The sequence below is a fragment of the Myotis brandtii genome, unplaced genomic scaffold (genome assembly GCF_000412655.1).
Source record: "Myotis brandtii unplaced genomic scaffold, ASM41265v1 scaffold363, whole genome shotgun sequence".
Classification (NCBI taxonomy): domain Eukaryota; kingdom Metazoa; phylum Chordata; class Mammalia; order Chiroptera; family Vespertilionidae; genus Myotis; species Myotis brandtii.
The window spans coordinates 3810840-3833142 of NW_005363938.1; the positions used below are offsets into that span (position 1 = coordinate 3810840).

Consider the following 22303-nt stretch of genomic DNA (forward strand, 5'->3'; position numbering starts at 1 on the left):
AGTGCACAAATTTTTGTGCACCGGGCCTCTAGCCATATCAAAGGGTCTGACAGTTTCAGTTCTAAGGCACAAAAGAAAAACCATAATAAAAGAAATTACAACATATGAGACAAGAAGTAAGAATTTCTGAAATCCCTAGCCCATTGAATATTTCAGTAAGGACGAATACAGAATATGTCATTAGGATACCAGACTGGAAACCTAGGTTCTATTTACAATTCTGCCAACTGCATAACTCGGAGCCTGTGAGGAGAAAGAATTAGACTAACTTAGTGTTAGAGTCGCTTTCCAATTTCTATCATACGTAAGTCTAAGACTTCAAACACTATTTAGAAACAGTACAACCTCTGATTTAGCATTCTACTTCTGGAAACTTATCCAAAAATAATCATTTTTCAAAAGCTATATGCACAAAGATGTGCACCAAGATCCACATAACACATACATACACACCCCGCAATGGAACAAGTCATAAACTAAATGTCCAAGGAGTAACTCTTTCCAACAAAGTGTATACATCAGAAATCTTGATTTCACACTCAGTTTTACCAATACAATAAATTTCTCTTGTAGGAAAAAAAGTTTTTACCTCTAATCCCCTGAATTTTCAGGGTACTTTATCTATATACACTAAGGCTCGTGTTATAAGGCAGAAAGAGGCATGATTGCATTTAACTTCAGAAAGGGTCCACTCCATGTATACTCATATCCCCCGTAGGCATTAGGGTTCATAGACTTGCAGCAATAAGAGCCCACTGTACACATTCAATAGCCACAATAATCAGGAAAACTCTTTCTTTAAAATCTTACCCAGTCTTCCAATCTTATTTTAACAGAATTCTCTTCTAAAAAGTATTAAAACCTTTCTGGTAGGAATTTACTCATAAACAATTCACAGGAAAAGGAATGCAAAATATTATTGTGTGCACAGGTTTTTCAACTCAGAGTAAATTAACCAATTCACATATATGCAAGGTATTAGTACAAAATAAGGTATCTAGGAGAAGAGGAGATACAGGTCTTTGTGGAACATGTGTGTGGTCCGCAGTTTGCCCAGTCTTACCCTGTGATTTCCTCATGTCTTTGATGGCTAATGCACGACTGCCATGCTGAACACTGGTGAACTCAGGGTTGGTCACATTGTTAACCCTCAGCTCTTGCCCCAACGACTTCCGACCATAAGTATTTTCCCCAGATCCTCCATTGACACTGTAACCACCTAAAAACAGCAATATTTACGTTATTTAAATAAGGCTCTTTGTTTCACTCAATGAATTCCTGAGAGTTCAGGATCTTATTACCTACTCTACAGTTCAACCAGCCTTTGCTTCTCTTACCTGTCCCTGCGCTGCCAGCCTTGAAACCATCTTTTAATTTCATTTTAATAACTTCAACAGAAGATAAGAGAAATGCAAACTAAAGTCAGATTTTCAGAGCGGGAAGAGATTAACAAATGAACTTATATGCATAACCCATGGCCTGTGGAAGAGACTGGAGCGGGGTGGAGGAGGTCAAGGGGATGGGGGAGGGGGTCTGCAATACTTTCAACAATAAAGATAAATTTAAAAAACCTTTTAGGCCCTGGCTGGTTGGGCATTATTCCAAGCACTGAAAGGCTGCAGGTTTAATTCCCAGTCAGGGCACATGCCTGGGTTTCGGGCTTGACCCCATTGCAGGCGAGTGCAGGAGGCAGCTAATAGATGTTCTGATGTTGTTGTTTTTTTCTCTCTCTCTCTCTACCTCTTCCTCCCTCTCTCTCTAAAAAGATCAATAAATACCTAAAAACAAAAACAAAAAAATCTTTTGGGACAATCCTGGCCAGGTAGCTCAGTTGTTTAGAGCGTCAACCCGATATGCCAAGGTTGTGAGTTTGATCCCCAATCGGGGCACAAGAATCAACTAATGCCCTAGCTGGTTTGGCTCAGTGGACAGAGCATCAGCCTGTGGAAACTGAAGGAAGGGTTCTGGGTTCAATTCCAGTCAAGGGCACATGCCCAGGTTGTAGCCTCAATCCCCAGTAGGGGGTGTGCAGGAGGGAGCCAATCAATGATTTTCTCTCATTGATGTTTCTATCAGTGTCTCCCTCTCTCTTCCTCTCTGAAATCAATAAAATATATATTTTTTAAAATCAACCAATGAATGCATAAATAAGTGGAACAAATCTGTTTGTCTCTCTCCACCCTTCTCTCCCTTCCTCTCTAAATATAAATCAATCAATCAATCAATCAATCGCACTTTGGGCAAGTCTAGAGGAGAGATGGTAGTCGACAGAGACTTCAGTCTTAGTGATACTGTATTTTTCTTTTTTGGCAAGGAAACTGCATTTCTGTATTATATGTATATAAAGTGTTTTAATTTTTTAAATTTAAGAGGGTAAACTTATGAAGTTTCAAAAATCTCACTGTATTTTATATACATATATTTTTTTAAACCACCTAGCTCTAAAGTCCAGGGTTTCTTGCCTCTGCACCATGGTGTGCTGCCTATTATGAACTGCTGTTTACTTTGACATTTTATTAAATATAAAATAGCTATAAAAAAAATAGCTATATTCTAAGCATAAAGAAAGAGGTGCAGAAGGGAGAGAAAGGGGAGGGAGGGATGGGTAGGTTAAAAAACATAAAAAGCATGCCCCTACCAATAAGGAAATATATATACCCTTTTCGTCATTCTGTATGTCAACGTGGACTCTGGTATCATCGTGCCTTTGCCGAGACACCACAGCTGAATTCGAAGGTTGCAGTCCATAAGAGGAAGACCCACCCCTATCTCTGGATGAAGAATATTTTAAATTATCTGGGTCGGCTGATGCACTATCAGTTCTGTAAAGAGAGAAGAGTATAAGATTAGAACTTTAAACAAATATTTCAATAGTAATTTTCAACCGGTGTGCTGCAAGAGGCACACTAGTGGTTCCACAAGAATTTTTAAAACATGCAATGCCAGACTATTTAGTCAGTAATACTGACCTCTTTTCTCTTAGATTGTCAAATACAAAATATGGCAACAGCCAATACAACAATAGCTGTCCGGTGTGAATGGATAAAAATTAATATCTTTATTTCCCATTGATTTCTAGAGAGAGTGGAAGGAGAAACATGGACAGGAGAGAGACACATTAATTGGTTGTCTCCTGCACACACTCCTACCAGGGCTGAGAACCTGCAACTGAGGTATATGCCCTTGAATGAGATTCAAAGCTATGACCCTTTGGTCCTCAGGCCGACGCTCCAACCACTGAGTCAAACTGGCCAGGGCTATACCTTATTTTTTGGTCAGACTGGTGTGCCACAGAATTTTAGTAATTAGTCTATGTGTTCCTTGAAATGAAAAAGGTTGAAAATCACTGGCCCAAGTAATAAATCTTTCTTTTATATAAGCCTCTCTTTCTTCTCTCCACCTTTTATATTTTTTAAATTATTACTCTTATAAATAAGCACTCCAGTGTCTAATAAGTCTCAATGGATGAAATGCCCATTTTTCAGCTCCTTCTACTACTATTCTAAGGATCCATTTAGAAATATGAGTAACTACAGGATTAAGATTCCCAACTTATCCCACTTTGCTCAAGACTTAACTGATTTTAGCACTAAAGTCCCATGTCCTAGGACAGTGATGGCGAACCTTTTGATCTCGGCGTGTCAGCATTTTGAAAAACCCTAACTTAACTCTGGTGCTGTGTCACATATAGAAATTTTTTAATATTTGCAACCATAGTAAAACAAAGACTTATATTTTTGATATTTACTTTATATATTTAAATGCCATTTAACAAAGAAAAATCAACCAAAAAAATGAGTTCGCATGTCACCTCTGACATGCGTGTCATAGCTTCACCATCACTGTCCTAGGAAGTCCCTCAGCCCTAGGCAAACTGGGACACTTGGTCACCCTGGTCCAGGATTCTCTTCACATGACTTGATAAAAGAAGTTCCTTAGGGAGAATGCCTTAAAAAAGAGGCTTTTGTCTGATTCATGTTTAGAATATGGAAGGATTTATCTTCAGCTGCCCATTACCTTTGCCTATCTGGGAAGTGACCCTGTCAATTGTACACAGTGGCACAGAGTGATATGGCAGAAGGAGGGCCAGAGTTTAGTGTTCCGAGTAGCTTTTGGATCCTGCACTTCATGGGGAGGACACAGGACTTCCTGTTAAGACTTTAAAGCAGTGGTTCCCAAACTTATTTGGCCTACCGCCCCCTTTCCAGAAAAAATATTACTCAGCGCCCCCTGGAAATTAATTTTTTTAAAATTTTAATAGCAATTAAACAGAAAGATATATGTATTAATGTTTCTACCTTTTTCGTCGTAAAATATAAAGAAAGGCGTAAATTAGAAACATTGAAGTTTGAAATTATGAAACTATTTATTGAACTCAGAATAGAAAGGTAATACAAAAAAAGTTAAAACAAATGCACCTGTGGCCATCACCGCCCCCCTGGATCGCTGCAGCGCCCACTTTGGGAATCACTGCTTTAAAGGATTGTGATCCTGCTTTCAAGACTACTTGGTGAGAGGAGAGCTAATCTGAGATCATAGCTGGAAGTGGATCCCTAAATTATGAACTCCGTGGAAGACATGGCCCCTGAAAGCCAAGGTAATACCAAGTCAACCATAGAGTACCACCTAGAGAGAGAGGAAGAGGGAGAGGGAGGAGCAGGAGGTAAAAGAAGCAGTTCTTTCTCCCAGGAGAGATTTATCAGTGGGAAAAATTAATCTTCCCAGTTGTAAAAAAAACACTGGCAACATATGAGGCAGTTGCAAAGTTTTACCAAATTACTATTTTTTTAATATATATATTTTTTTATTTCAGAGAGGAAGGGAAAGGGAGAGATAGAAACACCAATGATGAGAGAGAATCATTGATCAGCTGCCTCTTGCACCACACTGGGGATCGAGCCCACAACCTGGGCATGTGTCCTGACCAGGAACAGAACAGTGACCTCCTGGTTCATAGGTCGATGCTCAACCACTGAGCCATGCCAGCTGGGCCCAAATTACTTTTAATGTACTGCCTCATGGCAATGTAGCATTCTCTCTCTCTCTCTCACCTGAATGTGTAACTTATTTGGTAGAAAATAAATCATAGAATGATATTTGAAAGCAAGTTCAGTGGGATATAAGGAAAGAACACATTAGTTGCAAAGTAAGATTATTCTAATGAACTGCAATACTGAAAGTTTCACCAAAGATTCCTTAACTATAAAAAATATCTATTAAAATTCTAAAAAGTGAGGAAAATGAAAGATATCAGGAACCCAATAAAGCTAAGTTTAAAGGTTGCAGTTCATAATCTATTTAAAAATCAAACATTGTCAGCTCTGGACGGGTAGCTCAGTTGGTTAGAGCATCGTCCTGATACACCAAGGCTGCAGGATTGATCCCCAGCCAGGCACATGCAAGAATCAACCAATGAATGCATAAATGAGCGGAAGAGCAAATCAATGTTTCTCGTTCTCTCTCTCCCTATATCTCTCTAAAATTAATCAATAAATAAGTGTTTTTTTAAATCAAGCATTATTCAGGATAATCCTGGATACTTGAATATTAATAAATGAGGGGTGCAGTTTTAGGGTAAAATTAGTGTCCTTATCCAGGATCAGCTCTATGCCTCAATGTCCTCATCAGTAAACTAGAGAGCTAAGCTTCATAATTTCTCATGAACCTTATTCTTCCAAGCATCGATCATAAAGTATCAAGAAATAAGACAACACTACATACCATATGGCAACATTTTTAAAAGTTCCTCTCCTACTGATACTTCTTATGAGAAAAACAGCCTTTTGAAAAATCACTTTTATGATACTTACTGAAACACCTTCTGAACTTATAATTATTTGGAAAAATTAAGGACACTGGCAAGAGCAGAAGCTACTCTATTCCTCAACCCCCATGACCCTACCCCATATATAAAATGACTGCAGTGTTTATAAGTATATTTAATTTAGTTATCATCCTTTCATTGCCCTCACCCACAAAAATACTAAACATGAAACTTTGCACAGGCTCAATCAGTCAGACACCCTGATCTGTACTTCTGTAGCCACTGTTGATACAGAATACAAACAATAAGCCCAATTAAACTTGGATCCCTAAGTGTCACAAGTCTAAATTATTCCTAAAGGCTCTCCATTTGAAACTTGATAAAATTCCGTAACCCTAGCATACTAGAAGAACTAAGACTTCATAATGGAGTATCTTCTTCAAACATACAGGGTTCACTAATTGATAGACAAAGCTCAATACTTTCAACATATGGGAAAATAAAATCAATGAAATTTCAAGAAAAATGTATGAGAATATTTTCTAAGTATACTAAATCTCTAAGTACTTAAGTACCGTTAACTCTAAGTGGAGCATGAGGACTTTAAAAAAAAACTAATGTAAAAACATTCCCCATGTATCCAAAAATAGCACATTAAATATTCACCTATAATAATCCATAACATACCATTAATTTAAAGGGAATTGAAAAATAAAAGAGAGCATATGAGCTTTTCTGACAGGTTTTGAACTTTCTGTATGTTTGGCATCTAACACAACCTGGGAAAGAAAGATGTTAGGAAATGAATGAGTGAAGTAAAATAATTCTGCAACACCTAGATAAATGAAGTCTACTAATATTCAAATATCGGAATTTCCTTTTTCATTATGTTTATGTATCACATATATTTCTCTTTTAAATATTTGTATTATTTTCTGGTAGCATAGCAGTAGACTTAAAGCAGCAGAAAATACAGATCTAAAAAAAAGATCTGGTCTCAAATCGCAGCTCCAGCACTGAAAAAGTACGTATGACTTTGCACAAGGTACTTATCTCCAAGCCTTGGTTGTCTCTGGCTTAAAATGGGGGTAATATCTATCTAATATGGACGGTTGTTGTGAGGCTTAAATAAGATGATGAAATCTTAAAAAATACTCAGCTTATAGCGTACATTATCATAGTACTAAATTAACTTGTTTCCAGTCTAACAAATAATGTATAAGTAGTTCATGAACATATGAAGACAATCAAAGTAAGTTCTTATGCTCAATATATAGCAGATTCTAAGTTCTTCATTGAAGAAATTAAACAATCTATTCCTACCAACAAATACATTTCTGACTAGCGAGTACTGATTTCAAACTAAATTGAAAAAAAAAAGAAACAAAAAAAACACAACGAGAAACAGGAGTGACTTCCCAATTTGTTAGAAATACAGGTTTTTAAAATTCCATGAGTTAGGACCATCAAGATTCCCACCACCTCCATAATTTGGGTTTTCAGAGATATAAATCAAAATTTTCACTAGGGTAGAACCACTGTCTAAAAACTCCCTAATGGCCAAGTTCTTTTAATACTAACTGATTAAAACATTTCCAACCAGAATTCAAGATACTGGTATTCTGAACACAAAAAGCACAAATGGTTCAGCATTTACACAAGATCTCTATTTTATAATTTCTAGACTGCTTAGGTCTCAAAAAAAAAAGTCAGTAGCAAGCTGTAATCACCAACAAGATTATCCCAGTCCAATAAACAGAAAACTGTTAAAGAACAGAAATGAACACTTAAAATGAGGCAATCAAAGGCACAAAATAGAAAATGCAGATTTGAATTCAAAGAGGCAGGCATAAATGTTAAGCTAGTTATAAGGGCTGAAAAAGCTATCATCTGCCAGAATTAGTGTCTCAATTTAGTGATAAAAGAAAATGTATCTGTTGAGACTAAGAACTCTAGAGCAAGGATCCAAAAATACCTCCATAGCCCCTTTAATACTCTAAAAATATTATGGAGAGAAAAAAAGAAATGCATAAATTTCCCCAAAATGATTAAACTGAAGTTAAAGCCTGATGTACATGCCACACGAGAGGTAAGTTTCTAAAGCTCATACCTCAAAAATCGCATACTGTATAATATGGAGCCTTTGTGATGTTTTGCATCAAGTCAATCTGTAAGACAGTAGTTACAATATTAGTGAAGGCAGCGGATTAAAACATTTGTTGTTCACACATGAAGCAAATATCATTCATGGATTAGGTGCTTTTAGTTAAACTATGGCCCTCTAGGTTTCATATGTTGAAGCAAAAATTGAAATGGAAAGCCACTCTGTGCCTTAGAGGATAGAGAGGCTTAAGGGGGCAACCAAAAAAAAAAAAAAGTTTAATATATAGAAGAATTTAAATGTTCCTTATAACATACAAATCACATGCAAATATAGTTACCGCTCATTTTAGTGGTCTATTCTTAGTATATAGAAAATGTAACAAATCTGAGGAGTCATTCATTTTTGAATGACCCAAATCCTTAGACCTCAAATCAACAATCCACCATATATTAGAGGATAGTATCTCCTGGATAAATGTGGTCTTGTGGTCCAGTTCTTATAAGCATTATAAAGAATAACAAAAAAAAGAAAAGCATAGAAAAGAGAAAAAAAGGAAAAGGAAAAGAGTCATTCTGGAAGTATGAAATCAGGGATTTGGAAGTATGAAGTCAGGGAATTCCCTATCAGGAAGCATTTCCATAAAGCACCCTGAAATGACTTGATGCAAACACCACACCTGGTGGTGCTAGGGGAATAAGCATCATATTGCTTCAAGTTGTTTTTAAGTAGGCTTATTAAGGAATTTTGCTCTCATGGTGAGATCTAATTTGTACTGGGTATCAACCAGGAAATAAGATTATACTAAAGCCAATGAGGTGGGAATGCATTTGCTCTCTAAAGCAGGGGTGGGGAAGGTGCAGCCCACGGGCCATATAAGGCCTGAGAAATCATTTGATCTGGCCTTGCCTCGGCAACCACAGGTGTGACTTGAAATTCAATAAATCTAGAAGCTTTTTTCATAGCAACATAAATTTATATTAAGGGAATTATATTAAGCGAATGATGTTATAAATATCCAAATGGCCCTTGTCAGAGAAAAGGTTCCCCACCCCTGCTAAAGCAGTGGTAACTCAAAGATAGTGTCACTGTCACAAAGCAGTTGTAGGATATGCCGAGTTTTTCATACTAACAGTTAATATCACTTGAAAATGATTTACCTTTTTTAGAAATAAATTCAAGGATATCCCTGTGATGTCTCTTACTCACCTGGATTCAGACATGCTTTCATGAGGAATAAGAAAAAAGGTGAAACTATGCATAACCTTGGGCCTTGTGTACATCACTTCCACATTAGAAACACTACTCTAAAATGAGTCTAGGGCTAAAAATTTCATTTGGGAGACTCAGGGATTTCATTATATGAAACTCCTCTTGTAGGAGAAAATAGTAAGTTCAAATTTAATGAAACAGAATTGAACCATCATGCCAAACTTATAAATGAAACATCAGTTTTACAATATTAAAAAATATTAAGTATATATAAATTCTTGATAAAATTTCCTTAGCTCCTTAAGTATTAACTGTCTATAAATAGGTTATTTGTTACCAATTTTTAAGTATTACTCAAACTCTCAACTAAATAGCCACTGTGGACTCAAAATACGAAAATACATTTATTGTAAACTTGTAAGACTTTTTACCTTTCCCAAAGAGAGGTCTAGCCTTTACCCTGGAAATTAATCTCTAAACTCTTGGAACGTCATACCTAATAAGAGTGTTACTGTTCACCAGGGTTTAGGGCCACACCAGAAAATGTCACTTTATGGTAAAGGATTTCAGTCACATGAATCATCTCAATCTGCAGAAGGGCTGGAGACTAAGTTCAGCCATGTGGGCAGTCAATCATGGAGCCCCAATAAAAATTCTGGACACCAAAGCTGGGGTAAGCTTCCATGGGTGGTTAATACTCCATGCTTATTGTAATGCATCGATACCAGGAAAGTAATACTGTTCACAACTCCACAGGGAAACAACTGGATGCTCCACATTTACAACTTTCCTATACTCTGTCCCTATGCACCTTTACATTTGGCTGATTTTACTCGATATCCTTTAGCTGTAAAAACCTGTAACCATGAGTATAAGATTTCAATGAGTTCTTTAAGTTCTTCTGGTGAATTATCCTACCTAAAAATAGTCTTGGGGTCCTCCAAACTTGCAACTGGTGTCAAAATAAAGGTGGTCTTATGGATCATGCCCCCTCTAACTCTGCACCTACCAGTATATTTTAAATCACTGAATATATTCTAATCCAAAATTTAAAAGACTAAATTTTGTTTTTTAATATCTTTAGCAAACATAATAAAGAACTGACTTTCAGTGCAGTAAGTCCTCATTTAACACTGTCAATAAGTTCTACAACTTTAAGTGAAATGACATACTAGTATAACAAAACCAATATTGCCTAATTGATATAAATAAGAGATAAGATCCTATGGTATTTTATGGACATTATACCAAAACAACATTATTCAAGGACCTGCTGTAGTTTATTTCCCTTCCAAGGAATCTCATGCACCCTCTATTGGCAGACCTTTAATCAAATTAACCAGAGGGAGAAACAAAGCAAGTTAACTCTAGGAGGGTACTACATTGGATTTTAACCTTTGCTTCCGGTGCACAATTGTCTTCAGTGAAAGGTTGGTGAACACACCACTCCTATGTAGTTCTAACAACTGGGTCTTCAATGCTGTGCACATTTCCCTACTCAGGGTCTCACCTTTCCAAAACAGCTTTCAAACTTTCTGTACTTCTTCCTCCTTTTCCCAGCACTGCCAGTGGACTTACAGATCCCTGCTTCATAAGAAAACCCCTGGTGAACAAACCATTCTATAGCATTCTCAATTACAGCTAGTAATTTTGAGCCCCTACAAGTCTGGTAGGCAACTTACCCAAGCAGTTTACATACATTTATTATAATCCTTAACATAATCCTATCAGTTACCATCTTACAGATGAGGTAACTATCGTTCCATTACTGACCTAAAAGGTACACAGCTTGTAAAAGGCAGAGGAAGAACTCAAACTCAGATCTGTCTAACTTTAGAGTTCTTCAACACTCTGCCACTGCTGCCAACTTCTTTCCAATATTCCACAAATTCACCTACATCTGCACACACAGCCTTTCCATCACGATTACATAATGGAACAGGTACACCTCGTATCTACAGCAACCCTTTGGACATTCCCCCTATCTTCTAAGGTATGCCTGGGATCTCCCACTTTCCTTTATCACATCATCAGCATATAATAAGCACTCTCTAGTCTTTCCTTTGTCTCTAGACTCTTCACAGACAAACCTCTTGAGAAAAATTTATCTTCTTTGCCTTCACTCATTTTTCAACTATCTGTAATCTGTGTTCCACTGTCAGCACTCCACTGAAACTGTTCCTACCAAAGTAGGAACTTTCACTTATGGCCTACTTGTCTCGAAAATGCCATACACCCGCCCTGGTCAGTGTTGCTCAGTTGGTTGGACCGTCATGCCATGCACTGAAAGGCTGAAGGTTCGATTCCTGGTCAGGGCACATGCCTAGGTTGTGTATTCACGGGGCACATACAGTTGGCAGCCAATGTTGTTCTCTCACATCGACCTCCCTCTCTCTAAAAAATCAATCAGCCAATCAATAAAAAAAAAAAAAAATCCCACACATTCTTTTCAGTTCGCCTTGCTCAATGCTCCAATGACTTGCTTTAGACAATTGTCTACTCAGTGTTTCTCAATACCACTCTAAAAATTTTTTTAGTAACTTTAATTCCAGTGATTCTTTCTACTTTTTCCCAGTCTAAGTTCCTTCTTCATTCCCTTTTAAACAGCATAGATTTCATGGTCTATCATTTTTTTTCTCTCATATTTTTATTGATTTCAGAAAGGAAGGGAGAGGGAGAGAGAGACTGAAACATCAATGACGAGAGAGAATCATTGATTGGCTGCCTACTGCACACCTCCTACTGGGGATTGAGCCTACAACCCAAGCATGTACACTTGACAGGAATCAAACCTGGGACCCTTAGGTCCGCAGGCCAACTCTCTATCCACTTGAGCCAAACCGGGTAGGGCTAGTGTATCATTTCAATAACACTCTTGCCAATCCCCTAAACCTCCTTTAATATTTTCCTCACACCAATCTGGCAAAATCCAACCATGGATAAACCCAATTATCAATTATCCATCATCCATCAGTAAGCACCACATTCTTAGGTACTTCAATGTTAATCTCCCATTTGCTACATGCATTATCCAGAACTTTCCCATTCTCTTCAGATTCCAAAATACTCTAACTGCCCCCACACATTCTGTCTCAAACACACTCACAAACTCTCACCTGCATCCAATTCTAGAGGCCTTGATTACAACTTCATCTACTTCCATCTTTTAAGTTTTCCCACCAAACTGAATCCTCTCCTTAAATATATAAAACATTCTAATGTCTTTTCTTTAAAAATACAAATAAAGCCCTGGCCAGCATACTGGAAGTTTGTGAGTTCAATTCCTAGTCAAGGGCACATACCTGGGTTGCAGGTTCCATCCCCACCCCAGTCAGGGCACATGAGGGAGGCAACCAATCAATGTACGGTATCTCTCTCCCATTGATGTTTCTCTCTTTCCTCTATCCCCCAGCCTTCCACTCTCTTAAAAAAAAAAAAAAATCAATGGGAAAAATATCCTCACTCCTCTAGTGAAGATTAACAAAAAACAAAATTTTTAAACACCATAAAAAATTCATCAATCCCACATATCCCTCCACCAACAATCTGCAGTCAAACAACGAGTTGTCTCTACTCTCCACTCCCATTTCTTCACCTCTACTAGCTCCTCAATCCTCACTGATCCAATTTCTATCTACCCCATCACTTTTGGCAAAACCATCTATGACCTCCAGGTTGCCAAATCCAAGATATAGTCCACGCATCATCTTACTCATCCTCTCAGCAGCTTTCACAGCGCTGCTGAGCAGGGTTGAGCAGGTTGTGGCCTGCACAAAGGTGCCTTTCAGAGAGGAATGAGGTGGGCCGAATAAAAACCATTTTAAAACATCCTTACAAGATTCCTCTATGCTCAGATCCTGAGGATTTAAAGAACTGGACTCTTCCCTTTCTTTGGCTTATGGGATGTTATACTCTATTTCTCCCCACCTCTCTGGTCCTATTATTTCAGGAGCCTTTAAATGTTTGCTCAGTCTCTTCTACCAATCCACTAATCTTGGAGTTTCTCCAAGCTTAGGCCCTCTATTCATCTTCCTTTGTACTCTCCCTCAATACGTGCCAATGGCAGTATTTATCACCTACCTGTATTCCATCAACTACCAAACACAACTGGCTCCTTTCCTCCCAGAATCCCCATTGTAATAAATAGTACAATCGTCAGCTATTTTTCTAATAAATGGCACTACTTGATCAGTCAGATATGTGTCCCCGATTCCAAGTCTCACCTCTATCCTATCTCTTCTCCACATTGCAACAAAAATAATTCTTGTAAAACACAAATCTGATATCTCCCCATGCCCTTATCCTATGTATCTCACTTCCTTTTTAAGCTAAGTTTCTACCAACCACCCCTTATACTGTACACTCCATACCCCATCATCCTAATCATTCAGTGCCATGGAAAGAACCACCTTGCTCAGCCCCTGTCTGCCTGAAACAGCCTGTCCTGATCCCTCGCAAACCCTACCTAATTTCTCTTTATCCTTCAAGCTTCAGCTATCCTTTGGAAAGTTTCTGATTCCCCTGGAACAGGCTAGGAGTCCCTGCCTATATACATGTGCTGCAGAGAACCTAATAGTTTCCTTAGCTCTTACAACATTTGAAAAACTTATTTAAAACTATGTTCTGGCCCTAGCCAGTTTTGCTCAGTGAATAGAGCGTCGGCCTGTGGACCAAAGGGTCCCGGTTTTGATTCCCGGTTTCGTGTCAAGGGCACGGACCTCGGTTACAGGCTCCTCCCTGGCCCAGGCCCTGGTCGGGGCTCTAGCAGGAGGCAACCAATTGATTTGTTTCTCTCACATTGATGCTTCTCTCTGTCTTTCCCTCTCTTCCACTATCCCTAAAAATCAATGGAAAAATATCCTCGGACGAGGATTAACAAAACAAAATAAAACAAAACAAAACTATGTTCTGCCAGGAGATTATAAATACCAGAAGGGCAGGGGCCCATTAATTTTGCTTATCACTATATCCGTTGACTAGATGGCATATAAATTACTTGTTGACTAAATGATTGCCTATTCTCATAATTGAGGCTTTTCTCTTGACCATGGAATGCAGTCCCCTAACCTAACCCTTTGGCTTATGGGATGTTTTACTCTGTATTTCTTCAAGATTATACTAACTTTTCTTCACGATTCAACCTTCAACCCACACTTCCTCTCCAAAATGTTTTATTAAAATCAACAATACTTTCTTGATCATTTACTACAAGGGCATTAATTAAGAGTTAGCAACTCCAAATGGTGAACTGAGACCCTCTGTTAATTTACAATCTAGAAAGAAAAAAATTGTAAGTCAATATAAGTTCCAACCCTATATAATAAAAGGCTAATATGCAAATCAACCAAACAGCAGAATGACCAGTCATTATGACGCACACTGACCACCAGGGGGCAGATGCTCAACGCAGTACTCCACAGCAGTACTAAGGATGCCTGACTAATGGCTTAGGCCCGCTCCCCATGAGCCATCAGTCGGACATCCCCCGGGGACTCCGGGACTGCGAGAGGGTGCAGGCCGGGGTGAGGGACCCCCCCCCCACCCGAGTGCACTAATTTCGTGAACCAGGCCTCTAGTTAGGAGTATAAAATGCTGTGATTTTAGGGGGAAAAAGCCCATTGTTCAGCTCATCCTTTAAACTCTTATAGCACTCAAAAAGCATGTACAACACTAGATTGTAATTTACTGGTTGTATACTAGCTTTAATTTCCTCATTTGTTTGAGATGTTAGTATTGAAGGCAGGAGGTACTAACTTATACCACACACCATTCACAGGGAAAAGAGAACAAATAGCGGTTGCTACATGCAGAGGGGAGGGCAACCAATTAGGAGATGACCGCCCTAACCGGTTTGGCACAGTGAAAAGAGCGTCGGCCTGCGGACTGAAAGGTCCCAGGTTCGATTCTGGTCAAGGGCATGTACCTTGGTTGCGGGCACATCTCTAGTAGGAGGTGTGCAGGAGGCAGCTGATCAATGTTTCTCTCTCATCGATGCTTCTAACTATCCCTCTCCCTTCCTCTCTGTAAAATATCAATAAAATATATTTTAAAAAAAAAAAGATGACCATTGTCATTGTTTACATTAAGTAAAAATTTTCTCTTCTAAGTTAATATTTCCATAACTAAAATTTGGTCTATACATATGATCTTAAGAGTAATTTTTCTGAACACAAAAAAAGAAGCCAGCAATAAAAGGGTCTGGCTTCAGCAATATATTTAAACTAGAGGCCTGATGCATGAAATTCGTGCAAGAGTAGGCCTTCCTTCCCCCGGCTGCTGGCACCAGCTTCCCTTTGTCCCCAGGACCTGGGCTTCCCTCTGGCCACAGCAGGCACCCGGGACCCAGGCTTCCCTCACAGCCCCGGCTTCATCCGGAAGGTCGACCAGCCTAATTAGCATATTATGCTTTTATTATTATAAATTCTGAATTTATCTACTCAATATACATTTTTTAAACCTTATTTATTTTTGTGCATCAAAGGACACTATCAAGAGAGTGAAAAAACAACTCACAAAATCAGAGGAAATATTTGCAAATCATGTATCTCATAAGAATCTAGTATATATAAAGAATTTCTATAATTCAACAAAAAAGACAAACACTCCAATCTAAAAATAGACAAAATACTTGAATAAAAATAATTCTCCAAAAATATACAAAAGGCCACTAAGCACATGAAAAGTTGTTCAACTTTATTAGTGACTAGAGAAATGCAAATCAAAACCATAATGACAAACCACACTCACTAGGATAGCCATAAATTGAACCCTTATACATTACTGGTGGGAATGTAAAATGGCACAACCACTCTAGAAAAGTTTGGCAGTTCCTCAAAAAGTTAAATATAGAATTATCATATGACCCAGCAATTCCACTCCTAGGTATATGCCCAAAAGAACTAAAAACGGGTGTCCAAACAAAAACTTGTATGCAAATGTCACCAAAACACTATTCACAATAGCCAAAAGGCAGAAACCTAAATGTCATCAAAGGATGAATGGATGAACAAAAGTGGTATATCTATGCAATGGAATATTATTCAACCATAAAAAGGAATAAAGTACTGATACCTGCTACAATATGGATGAACCTTGAAAAGATCATGCTAAGCAACAGGCCAGACACAAAAGGCTATATGAAATATACACAACAGGCAAATCCATAAAGAAAGTAGGCTTGTGGTTGCTAGGGGCTAGGAAGAGGGGAGAATGCAGTGACTGTTTAATGGGTACAGGTTTCCCATTTAGAGTGATGGAAAGTTCTGGAACTTGATAGTGGTGATGGTTGCACATCATAAATGTACTCAATAACACTAAATTATAAAATAGCAAATTTTACCACAATTTAAAGAACTTTATTTATGATACTCTTGAAAAGATAAATTATAGGGGAGAAAAGACCATTGGTTACCAAGGGGTGGGAGTAGAAGTTGACTACAAAGAGGCACAAGGAAATTTGGGGGAATAATGGAACTGTTCTATAGCGATTTTCAACCTTTTATGGCACACATAAACTAATTAATAAAATTCTACAACACACCAAAAAATATACTTTTTGTCAAAATCTGACAAAAAAATACCCAAAAAAGACATAATTTTTATTCATTCACATTGAAAGGCTATTGTTGACAGTCTAAGGGAAAAGAGGTCAGTGCCCCTGACTAAATAATCAGGTATTGCATGTTTTAAAAATTCTTGTGGCAAGCTGGTTGAAAATTGCTGCTATAGCTTAATTGTAGTAGTCATGGTTACAATACTATATACATTTTTTAAAATATATTTTCTTATTTTTATTGATTTCAGAGAGGAAGGGAGAGGGAGAGATAGAAACATCAATGATGAGAACCACTGATTGGCTACCCCTTGCATGCCCCTACTGGGGATCAAGCCCACAACCCAGACATGTGCCCTTGACTGGAATCAAACCTGGGACCCTTCAGTCCACAGGCTGATGCTCTATCCACTGAACCAAACCAGCCAGGGCAATACTATATACATTTGTTAAAACTCAAAGAACTACACAGCATATAAATTGTACCTCAATAAACCTAACTTTAAAGGAAATACATTTCTTTACAGTAAAGGTATAAAAGTATAAGACTTGATTTTTTTAAAAATATATTTTATTGATTTTTACAGAGAGGAAGGGAGAGAGAGAGTTAGAAACATCGATGAGAGAGAAACATCGATCAGCCACCTGCTGCACATCTCCTACTGGGGATGTGCCCGCAACCCAGGTACATGCCCTTGACCAGAATCGAACCCGGGACCTTTCAGTCAGTCCGCAGGCCGACGCTCTATCCACTGAGCCAAACCGGTTTCGGCAACTTGATTTATTTTTAATAATTCAGTATTTCATGTCTTGTATTGCCTACCATATTTAGCCATTTTAAATGGAAAAGCATAAAGGTAACAGCACTGGCTTAAAGTCACTGTGCTTTCCAATGAAACTAAAGACTGTTAGTGTCTGAATTAATTAATCAGTTATAAGAAGATCTAGAATTTACAGATTGAAAAGGATTATCTTAGCCAAGACAGACAAAGAAACAAAACAGTGAACATATACCAGTGAAAGACAACTCTTACCTATATTGATAATAAGTTTTAAATTTATAGCATAAGAAGAAATTTTACTCTGTATCAATGCCCAAGAAATATCTCACAGTCTTTTAGGACTTAATTTTATTTTATTTTTCTTAATTAAATTTTATTTATTTGATTTTTAGAGAAAGGAAGGGGGCGGGGGGAGAGAGAAACATTGACATGAGAGTGAAACATAGATCCACTGCCTTCTGCATTCCCCCAACGGGCATCAAGCGCACAACCAGCCATCAAGCCCACAAACCAGGCAAGTGGCTGGACTGGAGATCAACTGGCAACCCATTGATGCACAGGAAGAGGCCAAACCAACGGAGCCACACCAGCCGGGGCTAGCACTTAATTTTTTAAAAAGAAATGCACCATATTTTATTGCTTACCCATTTTGATAAGCTTTCAAAAATTGTAGCTGAAGTCTTATTAACTAACAACTGAGACAATGCAAAAAATTTAGAGTCAAAGGCTGGTAAAATCAGAAAATCATTGGCTAAGACAGAGATATGAAATCCACTGCTAATTTAAGTATTCTGAAGTCCTGAACCTCAACTGGCATAAATTTGTATCTTACTAAGTATCAAGTATATTGGTAGTTATAAAATCTTATATGCTTTTTATCTCCAATACAAATGTGAATTCAATGTTCAGTATTTAACAAAAGGAAACCTTGCTTAAGGTCCCTTTTGCATTGCTTATCTTCCCCTTTTGTCTGCAAGTCCTGGAAGTACTTTAGAAACATCCATTTCAGCTGGGAAATGGCCAAGATTGAAAGGAAATCTCTTATTCCATGACCTCCTAGCACAGGAAGAATAAAAAGACGAAAGCCAGGCTCTTCAGTTAAAGCCAAACACCTTAAGGACAGAGGAAATCAAGAATCACTAAGAGCTATATACACTACAGCAAGCATGTTTGACATGCTTGCACTACTGGAATCCTAAAAGAATGAATCTTGAAACCAGACTGGGACTCTAGAATCAAGGAAAAGGCAAGAAACTAGAGGCCCGGTGCACGAATTTGTGCACCAGTGGGGTCCCTTGGCCTAGCCTGCAGGATCAGGCCAAAACCGGCTCTCCGACATCCTCCGAGGGGTCCCAGATTGCGAGAGGGCACAGGCCAGGCCAAGGGACCCCACTGGTGCACAATCGGGGCAGGGAGAGATGCGGGAGGTTGGCCAGCCAGAAGGGACCATGGGAAGGCTCCAGGGTGTTTCGGGCCCATCCTGCTCAGTCAAGATCGGCTGGACCCCAACAGCTAGCTAACCTACCAGTCAGAGCGTCTGCCCTCTGGTAGTCAGTGCACGTCATGGCGACTGATCGACCTGTCAACTGTCCGCCCCCTGGTGGTCTGTGCACATCATAGCGAGCGGTTGAGCAGCCTTAGCATATTAGGCTTTTATTATGTAGGATAGGATATACAACTACCTTTAAAAAGCCCTGAAAACAGTCAAATGATGACTATAAAATTATTCTGATAAAATTCCTCTAGAAAACAGACTCAAGCATATCCCCATGGGACTTACATGCATGTGAGATTCTCTAACAATTACATATTTTAAATCTCCTCTTTAAAACGAATCTTAAAGCCCTGGCTGGGTGGCTCCTCCTGTGCACCAAAAAGTGGCTGGTTCGATTTCCAGTCAGGGCACATATTTAGGTTATGGTTTCAGGGCATGTGTGGGAGGGAGGCAATCAATAGATGTTTCTATCCGGTGAGGATTAAATGATAATAGTAAATGATAATCTTAAAAAGCACTGTGTGCACCTTTAAAAATAAATGTACTGTGTAACAGATAATATTACCTCTTTTTTTTTTTTTTTTATAGGTGAGAGTGATCAGAAAAATGTGGTTCCAAAAATCACTCGTAGCACATTAAGAAAAAACAAATATCATGCAATTCAGACATAGGCACTTTTAAAGAAAACTAATAGCAAGCTAGGCACTACATTGCCACAAAGGTATAGTACACCCTACAAATCTTGGGCACAGTCAAGGTTTGGGGGCATTAATAAGAGCAATATTCTAGCATGCATCCCTTAACATGTAACACATGTTAAATAATGACAAATATAGAAAAGACATTTAACTGAATTTCAAATTCCGTAACAGTGATTCTCAACAAAGATGAGCACATTATTAGAAATATCTTTAGGGAATTTTCAAATTACACATGACCCCCACCACAACTTTCTTAAAAAATAAATATACCTTAGGAAAAAATCTAAAACACCCTGGGTTTCTATTTCTAACTCTACTAATTAGTGTATTTATACTAAGACAGTAATTGGATTTTTAAATGGACTCTGACTCCTTTCAAGATCCTCAATAACTCCTACAGGACCTATGTCCTTAGGTATCTTGAGGTAGGAAATATGCTGTTAAACAGCAAACTGGTAAAGAAACATACTATCTATAATCAAAGGTAAAATATGTATGGTAATTCCTCCTACTTAAGCATTGGAATTTCTTTTAAGAGGTGCTCTTGAAATAACCATTTCCTACTACTAAAACATAAAGAAATAAAAATGTCTCGTAGATAAATCTCAGAAGATATGGTCTCCTAAATCTAATAGGAAAGATACTTTTCAGAATAATCACACTATTCTAACTATAGGAAAATGTAATAAATGAAGACAGTTTCTGTAGTTATTGAAATATACAAGTAAGCAGCAACCAAGAGCCAAGAAACAATGCTCCCACTCTGCTCAACAGAAGCTAGAAACATACTGAGGTATTTAAAGTAATTAGTCTTAAGTTTAAGAAAGCTATGGAATAGTTCAAAATCATCACTTCAAAATTATCATGTAGGCCATTTTAAGCCCACAGATCTATATGAATCCTATCATTTTCTTTTGTTATACGATATACAAAACAAAGTTTAATCAGATTGATTTATGTGGTTTAAAATAAGAACCTTTTAAAATTTCCTTTTACAACAAGAGAAAAACAATCAAAGTTTCTAGATAAAAAGTTCCTTAGGAAACATCATTTACTCATCTTGAATCAATCTATAGTGCCATAATTTAAAATAGCACCAAAATCTCACTCTGGCCAGTGTTGCTGGCTGGTTAGAGCATCGACCCTCACACTGAAGAAACGAGGGTTTGAGTCTCAGTCAAGGGCACTTACATGGGTTGCAGGTTTGATCCTGGCCCCAGTCAGGGCACATGCAGGAGGCAACCAATAGATGTGTCTATCTCACATCTATGTTTCTCTCTCTGTCTATCTCTCTCTCTCTCTGTGTCTCGCCCTCCCTCTCTCTCTCTCTCTCTCTCTCTCCCCAACCCTCTATATATAAATCAATGCGAAAAATATCTTCAGGTGAGGATTAAAATAAAAAAGTACCAAAATCTCATGATAGCTTAATACTATATATACTACTATATACTCTTATAATAATATGAAATCTCATTAATTCCTATTTGTTTAGAGGATACATGTGGGGTGGTGGTGTTTTTTAAGTAATACTTCAAACTATTGCACTGGCAGAGTATACCTTTTCCATGATCCCAAGGATCCATCTCCTTACTTACTCCCTTTAAAAACAAACGTACATACATACTAGACTGGGGGAAAGCAATGTAGCATTCAAGTGGTATTCTTATAAGAATTCGTTTTCGGGGAACCAAGATGCTGCCGTGCACAACCACATTAAAATTACAACTAAAAGACAAAAGATTATCATCCAGAACCATGGGAAGGCTGGTTGAGTGGAAATTCTACAACTAGAAGGAAAGAGAAAAGCGCATTGAGTCCAGTAGGAGGTGCAGAGGTGTGGAAGTACAGAGGTGAGCGCGAAGGAGGCTGGCAGCTGGGTACGCTGTTGTCTTTTTCAATTGGGAGGGAGATACAAGCTCCCGATTGCTCTGAACTCCAGTTCCGGGTGAGAATCTGAGGACCCAGACTCATACGAAGAGAAACCAGACTGTCTGGCATCGGGCCGGAACGTGAGGGCGGCTTTCTCGCAGAGGTGCTTGCAGCGGTCATTGTTCCTGCATGGGCCGGGCCGTGGGACACAGACCCCGGGACCTTTCCGAGGCAGAGCAGACTGGCAGCCATTGGGGTTTGCTCCACCCTGGTGATTCCCTGAGACCCCGCCCCACCCAATTTACAACCCCACCCAAGCTGTGCCCAGAGGCTTTGCATATGAATGGCCTGGCCTTTCTCCGCCTAAAAACCTGGGCAGACTCAGTGAGCGCCAAAGCCCCATTGAAGCAAGTCCTGCCCCATAAGGGTGTCTCCAGCACAGAAGTTCTCCCATTGTAGACACAACTGGTCCCCACAGCCAATTGGCCTGGAGACCAATTCCTATCAGTGATACCAACAGCAATCAAGGCTTAACTACAACAAAACTGTGCACACAGCCCACAAAGGGGTGCACCAAGAGTTTCCACCTCAGGTAAGTAGGGAGACTGAGCCACTGGGCCCTATACGACACCTGGCACACAAAGCCACTCTATCAACACAGGGAAGCATAAAAAATGCAGAGACAAAGAAACAGGTCACAAATGACAGAAATGGAGGAAAGCAAACTACTGGATATAGAGTTCAAAACCACGGTTATAAGTTTTTTCAAAAATTTTCTAGAAACCACCGATAAATTTAGTGAGACCCTCAAGAAATCTAGTGAGACC

The 22303-nt window shown here is 38.6% G+C and overlaps 1 protein-coding gene across 6 annotated transcripts in view; it reads right to left on the reverse strand.

Moving 5' to 3' along the window:
• SMG1 (SMG1 phosphatidylinositol 3-kinase-related kinase) overlaps positions 1-22303 on the reverse strand; it is a 155816-nt gene that overhangs the window by 78301 nt on the left and 55212 nt on the right. For 3 of the 6 annotated variants that reach the window (XM_014544419.1, XM_005871998.2, XM_014544420.1), the window contains exons 2-3: positions 2659-2822; positions 1064-1219 (exon numbers count right to left, since the gene is read on the reverse strand). In XM_014544419.1, coding sequence (XP_014399905.1) covers positions 1064-1219; positions 2659-2822 — 320 coding nt within the window. Of the gene's footprint in view, positions 1-1063; positions 1220-2658; positions 2823-7874; positions 7933-9802; positions 9935-10587; positions 10779-22303 lie in introns of those variants that run through there. The other 3 variants (XM_014544422.1, XM_014544421.1, XM_014544423.1) reach the window with 3 other exon arrangements.